The 20,811-nt window shown below is 41.5% G+C and overlaps 1 protein-coding gene across 1 annotated transcript in view; it reads right to left on the bottom strand.

The window, feature by feature from the left end:
• The window catches only part of LOC111875750, a 135,581-nt gene that overhangs the window by 22,896 nt on the left and 91,874 nt on the right, over nt 1-20,811 (bottom strand). The window contains exon 3 of the mRNA XM_023872246.2: nt 12,710-12,815. Within this exon, the coding sequence (XP_023728014.1) occupies nt 12,710-12,805 (96 nt within the window). The 5' untranslated portion in view covers nt 12,806-12,815. The remainder of the gene's footprint in view (nt 1-12,709; nt 12,816-20,811) is intronic.

The following is a 20,811-nucleotide window of genomic DNA, read 5'->3' as shown; positions in this document are numbered from 1 at the left end:
CCCCCCCCCCAGTCACACATACTGCGTGACAATATTAATTATAATGGGCTACGGGCTGGGGAGCCAGAATTCAATTCCTAAGATGAGAGATATTTTTCTCTTCTGCGTAGCTCCCGGACCGGGTTTGGAGCCCAGCCAGCCTCTCATGCAATGAGTATCGGTCGATACTTTCTGACGAGACAGCAAATACGATATTAGGAACAGACCAAGCAGATGAAAGGGCCGCGCCATAGCTGAAGCGGTTAGTCGCTGGCTTCCCACCGCGGCGGTCCAGGTTCGATCCCGGATCTGGTCAAGTGGGATTTGTGGTGGACAAAGTGGCTCTGGGGCAGGTTTTCTCCGAGTGTCTCGGTTCCCCCTGCCAATCTTCATTCCACCAACTACTCCACAACTACTAGGCCAGAAGTGGCCGCAGTACAAGGGACTTAGTCCCACCCCCACTAGCAATAACAAAACGAAGAAGAAACATGGCTCTGAGAAGAAGGCCGACATCAGATGAATGCAGAGGAAGGAAAGAGTAACGAGAGACCCAAGTTCGGATGAATGACGAGTTCTGAAATCGGAACAGGAGAACTGACGTGCGACCCAACCGAAGAAGAAAAGCGAACGGAATATCAAAAGCGGTAACGCCTTGAAGCCCCAGTGTGAAGCTGAAGGTAATTAAGGACGACGTCATCCGTGACGTAAGTTACGACGAGAAAGAAGTAAAGTTAAGAACACGGGAGATGCTAGCAAGTGAAAGAACTGAGGAGCGAACGTTAATTCTTAAATAAAAGAACCGTAATAAGAAAGCTGTCATGTAGCATTCTGAACAAGAATTTCTGGGAATTTCTTACAACGCCTTTTCACGTAAAATTTGTCAGTCTATATTGCGACGCTACCGGGAATTTTACGTCAGTAATTATAAAACTGCTGACCACATTGGCCTTCGGTCTAGGCATGAGTTGTCTTCACCCGCTTGAACAGTGGGTTCGTGGATTCGAATTCCACTCAAGACATGGTTATCTGTGTGGGTTTATTCTGTGTTTGTATTGTTCTGTGTGTTATGTAGCGGCCTTGTGACAGGCTGATGCCCCGTCCAAGGTGTTCTACTGACTGTGTATAGAATTAAGGAACTGAAAATGCTGCCAAGGCCGGGAAATGAAGCTGACCATTTACGTCTATCTAGTGTCGATGTCAAGAATGGTGGAGCTATACCTCCACTCATCTACACGTCATTATGGCGTGACGCTTAAGCAAGCATGGGAAACAACTTTACCTCTCTACCTGTATATATTCTGAGGGGTAGGGTGAAACTGAGTCCGTTTGGTGCGACGCCCACTAATGGTTCTGTTGTACCAGCCTCGAAATAGACATAACGGTGGTACGTGATAATTCGTCCGCCACAAATCCCACAAGACTTTACCTGGGATTGCACCCTGGCCGCCGCGGTGCGACATTTATGCAAAACCCCTGCTGACTTTCGACGGGCTACACGGCGATATATCCTAAAAGTTAGAACTCTTAGATTAAATTAAGATTTTGAATACTTTATCTTCATGTTCTAGATTGGAGACGTAAAGGCAAAAGATGCTGAATGAATGGTAACGGACAGCTTAGAATTGTTACGAATTATAAAACAGGCCTCCTGCTTACTGCGGTTTCTTGCCCGGCTTTCTTTCAATCCTGAAAATGGAGGCGACATATTCCTCTGAAACGCTGTTTGATTTTGAACGGACTACACGGCGTTATGTCCCACAAGATGCAACTCTCAATCTGAGACACTGTTAATAAAGTTAGAAGGAAAGTGTGGAGCGGAAATGCGTTCTTAGTCCATCTGAGGTATTCAGGTGCCTCTACTTGTCAATGGGCATGATGTATTGCCTTAGCCTCAGGATTCTGTCTCTGTTTGCTAAAGAAATATACCAGTGAAATACACGGGAGAGCGTTGATGCACCCCAACTGCACGCAAACACCCATCAATCGGTGTGAATAACATCTCATGAACACTGTAGCTGAGTTTGTTTCCGTTGTCTGTCGTCTTCCATTGATTTATATCCTCGAGGTGTTTCACACTTTGGAATTCTCGTTAACAAACTACAGTTGTTTCGTCTTAATGACTTCAAGCAGAAAGACATGCAAAATCTAAAATGTTAAACGAATGTATAAAGTGGACACACAACGAGGAAGTGGAACATCATATTGGGGAGGTGCTGGATTTGGAATCGTGCCCCGACGGCTGCTATTCTGATTGAGACTTCGTGGTTTCCGTCAGTCCCTCCACGCTAGTACCGGAATAATATATCTTGATTACGCCATGACTGTTCCCTTCCAAATTCTTTCCAATTATTCATTTATCTCTGATCCTACCATTTGACGCTATATAATCAACTGACAGTTTCGTAAAATAACGCGCTTTCCTCCCCCAAAATAATGCGAAACAGCTAGGGAACCGAGACTAGGACCCTCCTCATTTCTTTTTTAGCACCGTCAGTTATATAAAATTGAAACCCATTTTTCTAACACTATAATAATCGCGATTGTGTAAGTGATATACCAGAATATCACATCTTTATATAGAGCATATATATTTCTGGAGTCGAATCCCTTTTGAATTAGCAACTATCCTGATATATTTTGATGGTTTTACTCTGTCTCTCCGGGCGAATGTCGGTACAGTATTTTCATCTACCATCTAACTCCGTATCCTTACCTCCTCAAAATTCATGTTCATGTTCCTATTCTAATTGACGCTATGTAAATTCTGGAGTTGTATCAGCCTTGTGAAATAATCTGAACTCCGACGATAACGTTTAATTTTCATGGAAGTTTTAGTATTTTAACCCTGTGTAATGGTTGCAGACTGTGATCTAGATATTGCTCACCGTTAGCTTCACTTTCTGATAGTCGCGGGGAGACGATGACACGCGTCAGTTTATGTTATCGTGTTAATGGCAAAATGTTACTGCAGATAACGCTGATACCAATCAATTACGCCTGCCTGGCCACTATATTCGCTGCATTTAATGCTATTAATAAAAGCTTTAAGGTGCCACAAACAAAGGGTTAGGGCCAGGACCAGTGCACTTTAAAGGAGATCCTCGGTTTTCGTCCATACAGAGGACTCATCTGCTTGTTTAATGAATGTCGTGATGTAGAGGTTAGAGATCCTTCATGTTCCTGAGGTCTCGTTGTGGGATATCGGCTTGGAGGCCGCCTATCGTGACAGAATTTCGTGGTTTTCTTCAATCCCGTCAATAAAATTTTGATGTTATACACTTTTTAAAAATTCGCTTAGTGGGGGGGGGGGTCGAGTCCAACTGGGTCTACTCGACACGGCGGCCAATGATTGGCCTATTGCAGCCTGCCCCTGGTGATTATGATGATGGAGAATTTGATGGAATGAAGATTGGAAGGGGAAACCGAAGTACTTGGAGAAAACCTGCCCCAACGCCACTTTGTCCACCACAAATCCCACTTGACCAGACCCGGGATCGAACCCGGACCGCCGCGGTTGGAAGCCAATTTTATACACTTACTAAAACTGTCGCATTGAACAGTTGCCAGAAGACGGCCAAGTGCGGTGGAAACATGTTGCAGTTGGTGTGATTTTAATGTCATTTTAAATAAAAGAGAGATTGTGGTTGTATTAGAGAAAGAAATGAATGAGCGAGTGATACCCCAATGCAAAGGGATGCTGAATATAATAAAATGCGTTGCACTTACTTACTCACGGAGCTGAGCCCTTCCTGAGGAGCCGCCAGTTCTGCAGCTACTCAAGAATTTCTCAGCATTTTATGGTAACCGAAGGTTCATTACCGTGCTCACCAGAGCGCTCCACTGGTCCATATCCTGAGTCAGACCAATCTAATTCATACCATCCCATCCTATCTCTCTAAGATCCATTTTAATATTGTCCACCCACCTACGTCTTTGTCTTCCTAGTGGTCTCTTTCCTTCTGGCTTTCCCAACAACATCCTATATGCATTCCTCTTCTCCCCCATTCGTGCTACATGCCCTGCCCACCTCATCCTCCTTGACTTGATCATTCTAATATGCATTATGCTAGTGAAAACAGATATTTTCCTCTAGTCCCACAGATGTTATTTGTGGTTCCCTTCCTTAATGCTGATAATGTCCCATCTGTACAGAAGTTTCTCCAGCAAGTGAGTCTGCATGCAACAGCGCGACAGTTGTTGCTAGCAATTCGTGAAGGGTTCTTTGTAGGAAGGGCCGGTACAACTGATTCGTGAGATATCCCCCCCCCCCAAATAGCCTGTTCTGGTAAAATGAGGTGACCGAGTGGGCCAGGCAGCTTTAAATCCACAATTTTACCTCGAGATTGTTGTCAGAGCTACAACGTATACTCAGAAGAACTGAGAAATAAATCGATTAAAAATAATCTTCCCTCAGCCTCCTATATAGTATACTTTTTCTTTAGTTTTCGGTTCCTTGGGGTGGGTGAGACGGAGTCCATTTGTTACGTCGGCCACTGTTTGGCCTGTTGTAACAACCCTGGATGATAAATGAAGAGGAGCGTGGAGCAGTCGGTGGAATGAGAATTGGCAGGGGAAACCGAAGTACTGTGAGAAACCCTGCCTGGGTCCACTTTGTCTACCACAAATTCCGCATGACCTGAGCTGGGCTGGAACCCTGACCGCAGTGGTGGGAATCCGGCATCTAACCGCCTGAGCATGGCACGGTCATAAAACATACTTTGTTTCATATGTGTAGCATCATTAATTTTGGAGATACGGTGCAAATTTGCTACCTAATTAAGAAAAATTACCCTTAAGAGTACAGCGTTTTTATGTGTATCTGTTGCTTCTCTTTTTGAAAAGCTGCTATTGAAAACTGAATAGCCTATGTGAAAATGTTGTTATTCACTTTAAGTACTTCCCTAATTATAGGCTTGAAGTAGATACGTAAATATGCATATGGCATGTTTTGTTTTACTTTCTCAAAATGCACGGTTCTGTCGTCTCCAAGGAATTTTATATGTTGATATAAACTCAGGCACGTTTTTCTTCCAGTACCGTTTCAGATTGATTGATTGATTGGCTTAAAGTTTATACACATGCACTGTTTATTTACGACTGTCCATGTACTGATCTAAATAAGTCGAACTACATTTAAAAGTAAGTAAATTTGTCCCTGCGTTTAACTAATTAAACACTACGCCATGAAGACGTATGGGGGAGTGGATGTATAGATCCATATTTTGTTGACCTCGGCACTAGTTGGAAGTGAATGGTCAGGTTGACGACCCGGCAGCTTTACCGCCGGGGAGAGAGCCCCCGCTATCCATTGGGTAGGAGGTTGGGTGGAGCCCAGTGTTGGTCTGGACGAATTGGGGAAGAGAAAATTCTTGACCCTACCGGGAATTGAACTCCGACCTCTCTGTCGTCCAGCTCGTAGCCAGTCACTAGCCGACTACGCTATCCCGACTCTCGAACTATACGTATATTTTCTTTTATTGCTAGTGGGGTGGGACTAAGTCCCTTGTACTGCGACCACTTCTGGCTTATTGTACCAACCCCAGATAATAGGTGAGGGTGGTTGTGGAGCAATTTTTGAAATGAAGATTGGCAAGGGAAACCGAAGTACTCGGAGAAAACCTGCCCCAGCGCCACTTTGTCTACCACAAATCCCACTTGACCAGACCCGGGCTCGAACCCGGGCAGCCGCGGTGGGAAGACAGCGACTAAACGCTTGAGCTAGGGCTCGGCCTACTATACGAGTACGTATATAGTTGTATTACAGATAGTTGGAGCCAAGACTGTGAAAGCGAGGTACATGGCGTGAGGTTGAGGTACATTAAGATCGAAGTAGTTGGTAGGGGATATCGTTCATATCGATTTCAGTATGTGAAAGCGCAACGCGAATAAATGAAAGGCTTCCTGACGCGGAGTACGTCGTACACGTCTACCCGTTTTTGCATTGCTCTCTGTTTTAAGCAGAGGGTAAAACTGCACATGGATACTAACTTCGCGAAATTATTATAATTATTGTTATTATTATTATTATTATTACTACTACTACTACTACTACTACTACTACTACTACTACATATACATCCATTGCTAGGCAACGGGTTGGTAAACACGTCCCACAGAAGCAAACGTGCGGAACAATAGGACGTCTGTTGCTAGGCAACGAAGCTGTAAACACGCATCCGTAGCAATAGAAGATGGTGTTTTCCGTGCTGTCCGTGCAGAGGAGTTATCTCGAAGACCATCGGCGCTACAAATTCTGGTCTCGTTAGGAGATGACCACGGGAAATTCGTAGTTGAAGAAGAATGTGAAGACTTAGCGTGTAGTCAGAAAATTTAGCCACAGTGAGACTTTCAGTTCCATTACGAGGATACGACTAGTGAAGACTTAGAACCCTAGTGCATGTGTAACTGTGAACTGTAAATTGTGTAAATCAGCGATAGCGCTGTATTAATTGTAATTAAGAAAGAGTGGTTGTTGTTATTATTATTATTGTCACGTGTAGGGGTTTCGCGTGACTATAAGACGGGTTCTGGATTGGATGGTTGTATTTGTTGCACCTTATACATTCACAACTTGGGACTACAGGCAACACAGCTATTGCTGTTATACATACACAGTTACACACGCACTAGGATTCTCAGTCTTCACTAGTCGTATCCTGAAAACGGATTTATAAAAGTCTCACTTTCACTTCAACTCAACTATGAAATCTTCTTGGCGTAGCCTACTTCCTTTCTTGCCTTTATTCTGCACCTGCCAATTCCGAAGACTCGACTCCTCATTTCACTCTGCTCGTGCTGCTGAACATTTCTTTATAACCACTTTGCACAAACTATGCAGAAAACATAGTCTATACTGTCAAGGGGGAGTGTTTACTGATCCGTTACCAAGCAGTGGATGTCCTATTGTTTCGTGCGTTTGCTTCCACTGAAATTTGTTTACTGAGTCGTTGCCTAGCAAAGGGTATGCACGTCACATTATTATTGTCACGTGTATGAGTGACTATAGACAAGGTATTGATTGATAATTTAGTTTATTGAAAACTTACAAGTGTAACTAGAAGTACCTACAGCGCTATCACTGATTCACACAGTCAGCAATTCACTCAAGCACGCATTAAGTCTTCTCGTCTTCACAAGTCGTTATCTGGCAATGGCTTCCAACGGCGGACATTCCCTTTCCTTTGGATTCCTGAACTATCCCCGTGCCTCAGCTACCAGCTTCTAACAGCAACAGCTCACAAGGACCGTACCGCAGCAGGGCTCTAACTCACTCACTGACCAACTCGCTCCATTTTACTGCACTGCACTGAGCGGCCACTGTGATCTGCCTCTCTTATTCACATGTCTAGGCGAAATTCAAACATATTTGCACAGGACCTTTCTTTCGTTGGGTTGCCTGCACAAGATACCGAGTCAATACGTCATTCGAGCAATCTAAATTTAGTAATGCATTCGCCTCACATGTTCACGCTTCTGCCGTATTTGTAACCATTATTACAGGAAGTTGTAGATTTGGGGTAGTCTCAGATGGCGAAAGGTTCATATCAAGTTCCGTGAAAATCGATGAACTGGTTCGAAATTTGAAATTGGATACATATACATAGAGACGACATGGCGATCTCATAATCCTACTCTTTTCTCTACGGAAGGAAAGTGGACTAAAGCACGCAAATTTATTCTACATGCAATCATATAGTATCACGTATAGATTTCCCGAAGGAACATCATTCCCTCCCTCCGGTAATATTCTATGTATGTATGTATGTATGTTGTCCGAAGCCAAAGGAAATATTAGAATTTCCATTTTTTTTTTTGCGATCGCCATTTTACACGTAAATTTAAACGCTACTCGGCTTATAAGCAACAGTTTTCAGCCCGATACAGACGAATGCATATGTAATTTCTTTAACTGCTGAAAATAATTTTAATCGTGCTGCGTATACCTCTGAAACTGTCGACCCCAATATGTGAGGTGATCCGAATAAAAAGCCAAATAATTTCTGGAATATATTTATCCGGATATGGAAGAATGAGCGAGTTAGTTGTATACTACTGCTGCTAATCCGCCTCGCTACTAAGAGTCCCGCCGTAAGTTACCTGACGTGCATTCGGTCCCCCTCTAGATACATGCAGCTTATGTTCTTTGTTTCATGGTCAGGCGAGCCCCAACAGAAACATTCTGTAATTAATATAAGTAAAGGGTCGCCGGATGAAAGCTACCCAAAATAAAATCATTATATCTCAGAAAGAATTTATTTTACACATTAATTTGTGACACCATTACAAAGGGAAACTATCAGAGTTTTTTCTGAGTATATAACTTTTTCAATAAATTTAAATGTGGGCCCCCTTGGTGGCACGACAAATATCCAGGTTTGAAGCATGTTTGGTGTTACCGTAACCACAGCGTCCCTTATTCGGGATTTCATTTGTTGAAGCTCATTGATCTTAACCTTGGTAGACAATGTTCTTCACATAACCCCAGAAATAAAATCCACTGGGTTTAAATCTGGCGACCTAGGAGGCCAAGCAATTGCTTCATCTCTGCTGATCCATCTCATAGCCATCTCTCTGCCCAGGTGATTCCTAACATGGGGGCAGAAATGTGGGGGCGCTTGAGCGTAAGCCGGGCATGAAAGGGGGAAAAAAAAAACTTTTAGAGTTTTTCTTTCCGATGACATAAACCGGATACGTATATGACAGTTTCCGAGATATATATTCTTTTTTTTTTATATTTTGGATACCTTTCATCCGGACACCCGGTATTAAATTTCTACCAGTTATCCTCACATAATAAAATTTGCAGATGTGCCAAAGATATTGTCACGTTATTTTAGTGACTGTATATGTGTTTGGAGTCCTACCGTCTGTGAAGATGATTTCAGAACTGAATAAGAGGCCAGGGCCAGAGGCTTTGAAAAATACGGGGTTTGGTTTGGTAATTGGATTTATTGGATCCTTGCAGAACGTAACTACAAATAATTACAGCGCTGTATATATTCCACACTCCACTTCACTCCACTTCACTCCACTTCAGCGTGCACCGAGTCTTCTGAGTCTGCTGTATCTTCACCGGTTGTCGCCTGGTAACGGCTTCAAAAGCCATTGCTTCCTCAGCTTCCCTGTTCACAACCTAACTCGCCAGCGACTGTCTCACAACGAACTAAATTCTAAGCTTGTCCTGCTTATAACACCTCCACACAGACGGCACAAATAACGCCTATCCCAACACCTCTTCCCAGTTAGTCCATCTGTTGCTGCCATTACCTAGCAACGGCCGTTGTTTAGAGAGTAATTACTTAGCAGCGGGTCTACATGCTACAATATATATTAGGCCTGAAGAGTTCTGTCTTCTGGACTGTAACACCATGTAGTCTATTGAAAGTCAACAGGGCCGAAGAATAAGACACTCAAGAGACCAGCATGAATTAGGTACTGAGTAGAGCTCCACTTGCTATCTGCTTCATACTGATTTGTTGCTTGGCTTATTTTTCTGCCCTGAAGATGGAGGTCACATATTCCTCCGAAACGTCTGTTGAATTTATATGGAATACACGCTATTATATCCCAGAAGATAGAAGTCTTCATAACTACCGCCGTGAGAACATTAAATCCTCCAATTGTTAGACCGAGTCATTAGCCCGGATGCGCAATGTTCGTTATTGATTGATGTTCTCACTGTACTCAGACACGTCTTACACGTGTGGTTAAGAGTGACGCAGCCAGCAAGGAAAGGGTTGAAAGGAGTCTATAGAAGGTGACTTTCGATTTTCTGATATCCGGTTCTAGATATAAATGTAGTAAATGAAAACCGCAAATAAGATCTATGTGTAATATGGACGCCAAAACTTTTTGTATTTTTATCTTTCAAATAGTATGTAATTCCTGTGCTTGAGAAAATATAAATGTGTTGATGGTATTTGAACATGTCTGTGATTCGGATTGATTATCTGCGTCCTGTTTTTCCAACCCCTGCTCTAGAGAATTCTCCAAGGGACGTAATCATTTCCATATGCATGGCCTGGAAGCGTCAAATTAGCTACAAAGAAGTTTTTATGGGTGTGTATATTGTTCCACGGAGATTTGTTATATGCACTGCAGAAGTGTGTTTATTCTTCTGGGAGATGGAATCACAAATTGGCATGAAATGAAATAAAATTAAACAGCAACGTATTCACAGTTGTTCATTCATGTGCTTTCTGCATATACATGATAATTAAATTTAATCTAAGCATGAGATTTTTTTTTTCTCATTGGCGCTACAGCCCTCATTTGGCCCTAGGCCTGCCTCCATGAAACTCTCCGTTTCACTTCGGTTTACTAGATCTTATACATACGGTAGGACTCCTTGGGCGGGTGAACAGCTCGTCACAAGGCCTCTACCTGTACACAAACACAGAAAAACGCACACTAACATCCATGCCCTGAGTGGGATTCGAACCCACGATCCCGGCTTCCGAGCAAGCGAAGACAGTGCATGCCTTAGACCGCTCGGCTACTATAATCGGCAAGCATGAGTTCTGTAAGTTGTAAATTTTTAAACTATGGACCAACTCAAATTTATAATTAATCATGATTTAATGTAATAGCTCAAAGGACAAAGTTGTTATTTAGTTAGCTGCGGTATCGATTTTTTTCTTCAGTTTTTACTTTATTAGTGAATTCATATTTATTTTTAAATTTTGTCACATATATGCTAGTTTTTTTTCATATAAACTGGCGTATTTATTATTGTTTTCCGTGTAGCAGAAATATGATGTTTTACTAATTATACGCACCGAACTATTTTCAGATGCAATTAATTTCGTATTGTCTTTGTTCGCCGCTTCAGCAAACACTGGCAACTATGACGAGTACAATTTTCTGACTTCTAACGTCGTATAGTTCGGCAGAAATCTACCGAAATTTCCGAAGAATTTATTGTCTTCATATTCATGGCCGAACAATAAACCAAACAAGAAATAAGAAGGCGACAAGAAAATATACGGAAGATGGAGGCGATATGTTTTTCCGAAACGACTGTGGGATCTACCCAACTACAAGATGTTAAAATCCAGAGATCATGTCGCCGCCGTGATACCTCAGATGTAGCATATTTCTGTTTGTTTTTTCGCTAGTATTTACGAGCTTGTAATTAGGATATATAACTAGACTGAAGGCTATGTACTCGTATGTCGGCTATGTGAATTTTCTATCTTTGTGCCAGATTTTATTTTAAATTTTGCCACAAAGATCTCACTTTGCAATTCAGGTCTGGTTTCTCAAACAAACATTCTTTCTATTTGTACATTTATCTTTCTAGTAATACATTCTCAAGGGCTTCTGAGAGTGATATTCCGTGTTCTCACTTCCAGAGTTCTTGTTTAGAAGGGTTTGGGTTACAGGAATAGCGAGTGACGCAGTGTTCTCCAGAAGGAAAATTGCCTGTTAGCAGAAGCATCTGAAGGAGCATGAAAGAGCATGAACGGGGTGGATCGTTGGGCGATATTGCGGCAGGGATCGTTTAGGTATGGTACCGAATGTACCGCCGGCACACATACTCATAATCCTTCTATCTGAAGTCTTGGAGCAAGATTACTGTACTCGTCCGTTTTTCTTTTCCCACACAACAGGATCGGGTCTTACGACCAGAAGCAGTAGTACGGCGTGTAGGATGCTTCTGTAGTACACTAGTCTTATTCAGCTTATACATATAATGACGTTTTTGCATTTTATTTTTCCCGATGTCTATAGTCCAGGGAGAGGCAAATTCAGTTCTCAAGAACCGGGTTGCATCACTCATTTATGATTGTCAGTTTCACCGAAGAACTAAATTTAAATGTCTTTTGTGATATTATACAGTGCAACCTAGTGTAATTTTGACGATGTTTTGAGGAACATACTACCTCCATCTTCAGGATTGAAGAGTAAGCTGAAGAAGCAAACAATCAAACAGTCACTGCTTGATGCGTGTCCCTACTCGGTAAAATTATTCAAGTCATAATCATCGCTCTGAGAACCTCATATATTATATTAATGTTTACATTTACATTGTGATAGTTGCTCATGTTATGGGCTTCTGGCTTGTACGAGCTTACCGATCTTCGAGGAAGCAAGTTGTTTCTGTCTTCATAGTCGAAGTTTATAAGGTGAGGAATCCACTAGGTTCTCCTTGAGTGAGCCGTGAAAGCCTCCTATCAACTCCCCAAAGGAAAGGAGGAAAAACATTTGTCCTAGGTCAAGATAGCTACACCATCCTGAAAGGACACTTTTCTACCCACCCTCTCGAAAAAAATGGCTGTTCTTGTCGCCTTATACTTCCCTTCCGCAATGGTCCCAAAATGTCGCACTTTTTCGCAGTTTTGGGGAAGACTATGAAGGCCCTGGAAAGGGTAATTTTCTTGTTAACAGTTTCTGTTTTCCTGTTGTAGATTGTATCTCCCTTCCCACTCTCATGTTTCTGAATGGTGATATTCACAACCTACTTATGTAATCCAAACGGCTTCTCACCCTACATACCTCCACTCTGAATGCAGAAACAGCATGTTCCTCCGAAACGCTGATATTCTCCTACATGATTATGTGATGTCACAACCAAGACCACAATTTGAAAAGCACAAATGTTTCGGGTCACTGCGACGGACTGCATAGCGTAATGTCGCATAAGATTGACCACTTCACTTATACTGTTCCGCATTACACTTCTGTCAAAGAAGTTGCCAGCCATGCACGGCGATGTGTAAAACCTCACCTTGGTAGGTTCAGCAGTATGAACACTGAGGATACGAGGAGCAGCATCTTGGTTATGTTCTGTTGGGCTCGGATGTACATCATGTTTCCGTTGCATGAAATCACGTCTGGAAGGAGAAATAATTACATTTGGTTACCTTCTCTTTTACATTCAAGTCGCTGTTTATTTTGCGGAAATTACGAAGAAAATGAGTGAAGACCTCGCAAAATGACAAGATGTATGAATATGCGGATGATAACCCAGCACAACAAATTTTCTCCTGTTTCGTTAGCATGTAGGATATAAGTTGTTTTGACTAATCCGGGTAAGCCTATAGTAAAACTGGCATAATGCTTTTGGTATTCTCTATTTATTTTATGTAAACACACATGAAAATATATATCACTTTATACGTAACTTAAAATGATGTATTTATTTCAAGATAATAAATTTTTATTCGATAATAAATTATCGGATTCTAAATCTGCTGTTGGTAAAATTTAACAAGAACACTGAGAGGAAATACAGAATTAAAAATGTGCTGTTTTGGTTCAGAGTTCAAAGAACAGAGCTGTTACATGATGGAAATTTCTTGGAATCAGCATACGAATATCAGAATTGATTTAAAATCTGTTTTCTTTTGTTACTATACCCCTGTTGAAGGGAACATCATCTAAGCTATATTACACAACCAATTAAATTATTAAAAGTTACTTTAATCCAAATATCGTATGCAATTATACAGCGAAATTTTCTGTCCTTATTTAATTTGTTTGCAGGGATTTTTTTTTATTTATAGTTTTTATTTTCAACTAGCTTCAAAATTATTATATTGAGCATATTAGATTGGCTTAACGTTTCTGATGTTCATACGTAACTTTGAACCTAAATGTTTTCAGGAATGGTAGAGTATTTCATTTTGAAGACAAACTGTCACTACATTCTGCATAATAATGTTTATGACATAATTTAGTTGCGTAGGAAGGTATTTCTTAGCATTTTAGCGTGTTATATATCCCATTTATTTTAGCACGTGCTACTGCTATTGGTAATACTACAGTTACCGCTGCAAATGCTTCAACAACAGCAGTGGTTATGTTGATCCACCTCCTCCTAACTGCATACAATTTTCTTACATGTCAGCCAAGCTCCATAGCAGAATCAGTTCTTAAAATTAGTTTTCCTGGTGATAGGATTTGCATTCTGCAGGCAGAAGTGATAATAGTAATGGAAATAAAGTGTTATATAGTGTTTATTTTCGCAGTTGTGGCCTTTTATATTAATTCATTTTATATACTATAATGCTTGATAACAGCTGAAAGCGAAGTACAGGAAAGTCAAGCAGGAAAAAAAAATATGTTAATATTCACTACTGCAGAATTTTCCATGACTCCAGACGACTCTGGACAGTAGCCATTCAACTAGCGCAATATGACAAGCAGTCTGGTAGATTGTGTAGGGATTAAGGGAAACAAGTTAGAAGCGTTCACTGGGGCCAGAGTGGTAGTTAAAAAGGGAATCATCTGAGGTATTCCGCTGGATATCAACACTGAGGAGCTTCTAGAGAGGATCTGAACCGAGAATCCATTCCTCCACTTCGCCGGGGCAAAGAGCCTGCAGAAACTACAGAAGAACATACCAGCATGAGGCACAAAGGCAGAGAGAAACAGCGAAAGCGAGGCGAAGGTAAAAGCCTCGGTATCGGTATGCCTGGACTTCAGTCTCTCCCTAATGAATTAGTAACCTGGAACGCAATTCTAAAGATAACCCATTTATTCCAGCGATAAAACTGTGCTATAAGCGTGCGCGATATGGTCACCTAGTACCAGATGCAGTAGGAGAGAGACGCCTCACGTGTGGAAACGACCGTACTGCAGGAAAAGGCAAAAATGTAGCAAGGGAGCTAGATGCATAAACTGTGGAGGCGACCGTACTGCAGGAAAAGGCAAAAATGTAGCAAGGAAGCTAGATGCATAAACTGTGGAGGCGACCGTACTGCAGGAAAAGGCAAAAATGTAGCAAGGAAGCTAGATGCATAAACTGTGGAGACGACCGTACTGCAGGAAAGGGCAAAAATGTAGCAAGGGAGCTAGATGCATAAACTGTGGAGACAACCGTACTGCAGGAAAAGGCAAAAATGTAGCAAGGAAGCTAGATGCATAAACTGTGGAGGCGACCGTACTGCAGGAAAAGGCAAAAATGTAGCAAGGAAGCTAGATGCATAAACTATGGAGGCGACCGCACTGCCTTCAGTGAGGACTGTGGAAAGGAGCAGAAGAACAAAAGACAAATAAATTAAGAAAACAGTCTTCTGGGATGTGGCACCGTGAAAACCTCATATCTTACAAATAAATGAATTAACCAAGAACATATCAGCAGTTTTTAATTTTGAGGACATAATTGAAATTTACACACACACACACACACACACACACACACACACACACACACACACACACACACACACACACGCACATATATATATATATATACATGTATATTTGGATGTTACCGAGACATATATTTTAATTCGAGAACACCCGTAAATATTACGATTCAGAACAATAAGCAACAAAAATTTCGAAATGTTTCTCCTGATGCGAAAAGTACGAGTATAAAAGAATGAAGTTTAACATTGCCCCATTTGGATCAAAGACATTTCGGTCTTTAAATTCCATTTACTTTAAGATATTTTCCAAGGTTTGTTTACCGCCGCTGTTCGAGTCTCGAACTGTATACCTTTGAGTGATAGGATGTTAATTGAGAAGGAATTGGAGAGGATTTAAATGGAAGCATTCGTAGCTTTATGGGGGTAACGTCTCAATTTTCCTGGAGGAACTAAGGAAAGCCTTGAAAGATCTCAGCCAGAACAGGCGATGTTCCTACTGTCAGAAATAAATCACGCAAAATATTGTGACATGACGTCTGAAAGCCGGAATAGTGAAATCAGAGGAGGCCTCCATAGTTAGACAACTGCTCTATGAACACATTCCCTCGGCAACGAATACGCAAGCAACAGTTGAATAATTTCAGCTGCTCTTCAACTGTGGCGTAGACACGGCTTTTCAGCAATAGAGAAGCTGTGATTTCTTCGTGGTCCGTGCCGAGGGATTAAAAAGGACAAAGAAGATCGTTTGAGTTAGTCGAGCTCTGAGAAGCCAGGCTGCCGAATATGAGGTTGGGAGATGAGAAATGGAACTGAGTCGAGTCTTCGGAATTGGCAGCTGCAGAATAATGGCAAGAAAGGAATTAGGCTGTGACAAGAAGATTCCATTTGTTATTTGAAGTGACAGTGAGATTGTTATAAATCCGTTGCCAGGATACGACTATGCGTGTATAACGGTGAACTGTAAAGTGTGTAGATCAGCGACAGCTCATGTAGCACGAATGTGATGAAGAGGAATGCACCAAGGATATTGGTGGGAAAGCCGGAAGAAAACAGACCATTAGGAAGACCAAGTCGTAGGTGGGTGAACAATATTAAAATGGATCTTAGAGAGATAGAATAAGATGGTATGGACTGGATCCATCTGGCTTAGGATGGGGACCAGTGGAGGGCTCTTATAAATGCGGAAATGAATTTTCGAGTTCCATAAAATGCTGGAAAGTTTTTGAGTAGCTGCTTAATTGGTGGCTTCCCCATAAGAGCTCGACTCCATGAGTTAGTGAATGGTCTTCTTTAAGTTGCAAATTGATATTACATTAGGAATACTTTACAAAGATGAGAACTGTAGTAGCCATTAAGAACACCGTCACTACAGACTTCTTTTAACAAGACAACATGATTATTTAAATTTATTTTAATTGGTTCTAACTACTTAATTTTAATATCAACGCTCGCCACTAGTCCTAACAATAATATATTTACAACTTATATAAATTGCTACCTTCATTATGTTTGTTTGCCTCTCGAAAAGTGAAAGACACAAAAGATTATATATATTTATTAAAGGATTGGGATAGCTCAGTCGGTATAACGACGAACTACGGGCTGAAAGGCCCGGGTTCGAGGCAAGAGATTTTTTCTCCACAGCGTCCACACCGCCACTGGGCCCCACTCAAATTGGTATTCAACGAATACTGAATGGGGGGTAGTCTTTCCTGAGGCTAAAGTGGCCGTAGTTTGAGGGTAACCACTTTTATCCAGTGCCAAGATTAAAAATGGTGGAGCTGTACCTCCACTTCGCGATACGTCGTCATGGTGAGATGCTTAATTAATTAAGCACCGGGGAAACTTTACCTTTTACCCTGCACATTAGTAGAATGCAACGGTCAAGATGTTCTTTATAAAGATCCGATCTGGAATTTTACACCGCTTCACCCTGGCCATCACGAAGGTGAAATGAACTTTGTCGCTGGAGGCTGTTGTTCTAGCTGAGAAGGAAATTTATATGCGAGGCCAGGAGTGTCCCTGCCTCCTACACAAGAACTGAGAATAGTTCTATCCTTGTGGGCCGGCGGGTCGAGAGCACCTCATATTCAAGTAGAAGGACATGCACGTGAGAATCTGCAATGCTGCTCGAGCTGGCAGCAAAACCCAAATTACATTGTTGAGAGAGATTCTTAGAAAGCCATCTCCTGGCTTCGACAGTATTGACTGGTCTGGTTGGGTAAAATAAACTTCCTACTCGCGTTCGTAAAACCAAAAACGTCCTACAAGGAACGTCTATGCATTTAAATATGCGAACTCGTAAGAATACGGTTTTGGTATTTGATTTTAGGCTGAAAGGTTTTAGCAATGAATTTCTTACGTTTGGTACCTAGATATGCTCTGCTTTCCTTCAATGTCTATTCCAACCAATTCAGGGTCCAGGCCTCTTATTGAGTTCCGTAATCGCCTACAGATCCAGAGGTCCGAGTTCGATTCCCGGCGTTACCAGATTTTCTGAGAAGTAGTGGGTCTGGAACGGGGTCCACTCAGCCTCGTGAGGATAACTGAGGAGCTATTTCAAGGAAATAGCGGCTCCGGTCTAGAAAAACGAGATTAACGGTCGTGAGAATTCGTTACCCTGACCACGTGACACTCCATACCCGCTAAAATTGGCACTAAATTCGCCGACAAGCGGCTGTCGCTTGGTCGGTATAGTTCGCTTGCGTACTCAAGCCAGGGACTTTGTTTGTTTTAATCGTTTTTCACAGGCGGTAGGACTCCTTGGACGACTGATCAGCCCGTCACAAAGACGCTACCTAAACACAGGACAATACAAATACAGAATAAACGCATACACACACAAAACATCCATGCCCTTAGTGAGATTGGAACCCACGACCTCAGCGTCCGAGCGAGCGAAAACTGTTCATGCCTTATATCGTGCTGCTACTATGACCCGCTGAAACACTCTTCTAGAGCAAAAAAGTACATATACTACGTTCAGAATTGAAAATATAAAATTTAACTGGGGAACAGAAAGGCGAAAGGAGAACTAGTACGAACATATTTTAAGAATGACAACAGACGGACTTCCAAAGATTTTACTAAATTGTAGACCCGGAGGATACAGAAGTATCGGACGACCCGTGGCTGGATGGAAGGACGTGTTCTCTTGAGGTCGGAAAGAGGCCAGGGGCCGGTACCCTTCAAGAAGAAGAAGAAGGTGACGCACAAAAGTGGCTTCTTCTTTGATACTAAAGGTCGAGGGTAGACCATCAGCAGAAAACTTGACGATATTTTTTCTTGGCCGAAACTGAAGTTACGGCAGACCTTGGTGTTGGTTCAGGAGTTAGTATGACAACACATTTTCTTGTTTTAATTTTTTTCGAAAGTATATATTAAGAAACTTATATAATTGAATGGAAAAATAGAAACCTCTTCAAGACTTGAATGTGATCACTTCGATATTATTGTGAATTGACCGAACGCTGCAATTCAGAAGTTATTTATTAATATCTGGGAATTTTGAATTCGATTCCGGAGACCGCCTGTATTGATTAATATTTTCAGAAAGTTTTCTTAGTCCTTCGAACAAAATCGTAATTTAAGCTTAAAATAAACAACCACGTCATCCTTGAATTTCCTTCCCATTACATCATTCAAAGTTACTCTCGTATCTGCTGATTTGTAATCCGTGGATTTCAGAAACAGTCGTTAAATATGTATGGATTTAGAAACTATGGAACTCTTCCGCGGGAAACATGTCCATGTAAGAGCCAGGATACTTCAATTGATATAGCGACAGTCTACGACCTGGACGGTCAGGCCTCGATTCCTGACAGGGGCAAGAGATTTCTCTCTTCTCCGTATCGTCCAGATCGAATCTGGGGTCCACCCATCTTCTTATCCAATGTGTACAGAGGCGTGAAGCTGACAACCACCTTGATCTGTTGAAGGGGTCAAGAAGGTTTGAGCTATATCTCCACTCACCAGTGCGTCTCCATGGCAAACTGTTTGATTTTTTAGGCAAAGGAACAACTTTAATTTTAATATCTGACATTCAAGTTTCATATTACTATCTATATACTGTTCAGTAATTTGCTAATTTCATTAGGGAAGATAGTTGCTTAAACAGTTTCAGAGTATTTTACGGCTATAGATTTAAGTTTTAATATAGTGAATAGTTACAAAATTCCGCTTAACACAGAAACATTTCAGATATATTGCGGGAAAATGAGGAAATTGATCACGGTCGGTGGAGCGAAATAATTCCCTCGTACCCTCTGCTTCTTTAACAAAGTTCACATTAATTTAACTTCTGTAACTCATGAAGCGTTAATGCCTACTACAGTGCTTGGGGCAGAAACGGAGAAAAATTTTGAGAATGTGCATGACCACACAATTTGTGTTTTTGGAAATTTTTGAGTAGCTGAACGACTTGCTGCTAGAAGGACTTAGCTCCATATGGTTAGTTAGTCTGTATGATAATGTTATTCTTATTGTGGTCTTCTGAGTTGTGACACATCTCATACGATACGCCTTGTTATGCACAGCGTCCGAACCCAGAACTTCACAGTATGAATCTTCACCTCGTTTGGCCTGTAGGTCTAACATTGGTTTACAGGTCGAATGCTGTCGCAGTAGTTCTACTCGTTCTCCTAAGTACAGCAGTACTGTTCAACAGCACCGTTTTCAACTTTAGTTTACAGAAGTTCATGTAACTTTTCGTGTGGGGTCTCTAGAAGTTGGATGAAGTCATTTTGGGACTCTGGATTCGGTGTTCATCCCTTTGTATGTACGTGTGATGAGAGCTCTCCAGTCGGGGTGTGGCTCCAAACATGAAGTTTTCTTCGACCTCTTTACTGCTGTTCAGAAACTGGAATAACAGAAAAGAACTACGTAGAAAGTACTGTGACCCATCGCTTTTAAAGGATCTTGTGATAAGAGTGAACACAAAACAGAACGACCTTTTCAGCCATTCATCTATTCAATTGAAATAAGAGGTGGAAGCAGTAATTTATGTAAATAATTGTTACTAGTTAACTGTACTAAGAAATAGTCGTAAACTGTGTTCCTTTCACATTTGAAACTGGTGCAGGCATTCGATCAAATAATCCACAGAACGAATAGGCTTTGTTCTCATTCTTTCGATAAACAAACAAATTTAGTGTCTTTGCTAGGCTGTTTATTTCGCTGTATTTCAGATCTTTCGAATTACAACAAGAACTACTATTAACAAGAAGTTCTAGGAAGAACTGATCGCCTAATTTCGCTTAATATGATACGAACCATATAGAAAAAAAAACCTCCAAAGATTCTTCTATTGTTGTTGGGCTAACGATTTTACCTAGCCTTTGCGTAGCAACGACGGGAGGATAAATATAAAGACACACAGTCTGACTGGAGCTGTATGAAGTACGCTGTTGATATGGCCTCAGGCGCCATGATATATATTGTAACGTGTTTCGTTACTGTAGACGCCGTAGAGATGGTTAGTTGGTTTATTTAACAATCTACCAATAACGGCTACAATTAATTATCACAATATTACGGGTTTCCACTCTCTACAAACCCTACAACAAAGTCTCTTAACACGATCTTCACTTGTCTTCACGTACTAATAACGCGGGAGCTATACAAGTCTCCCTGAATTACACACTCCAGATATAACTGGTTATCACTGGTTATCGCACACGCGTCTGTAGCTCGTAACTTGCGAACTGAGAACTCGTTGGTAACGCACTGACTGGCT

Source organism: Cryptotermes secundus, unplaced genomic scaffold (assembly GCF_002891405.2).
Source record: "Cryptotermes secundus unplaced genomic scaffold, Csec_1.0 scaffold603, whole genome shotgun sequence".
NCBI classification, from domain to species: Eukaryota; Metazoa; Arthropoda; class Insecta; order Blattodea; family Kalotermitidae; genus Cryptotermes; species Cryptotermes secundus.
Note: the sequence above shows the minus strand (reverse complement) of the source record. Positions and strands in the feature narration are given on the sequence as shown.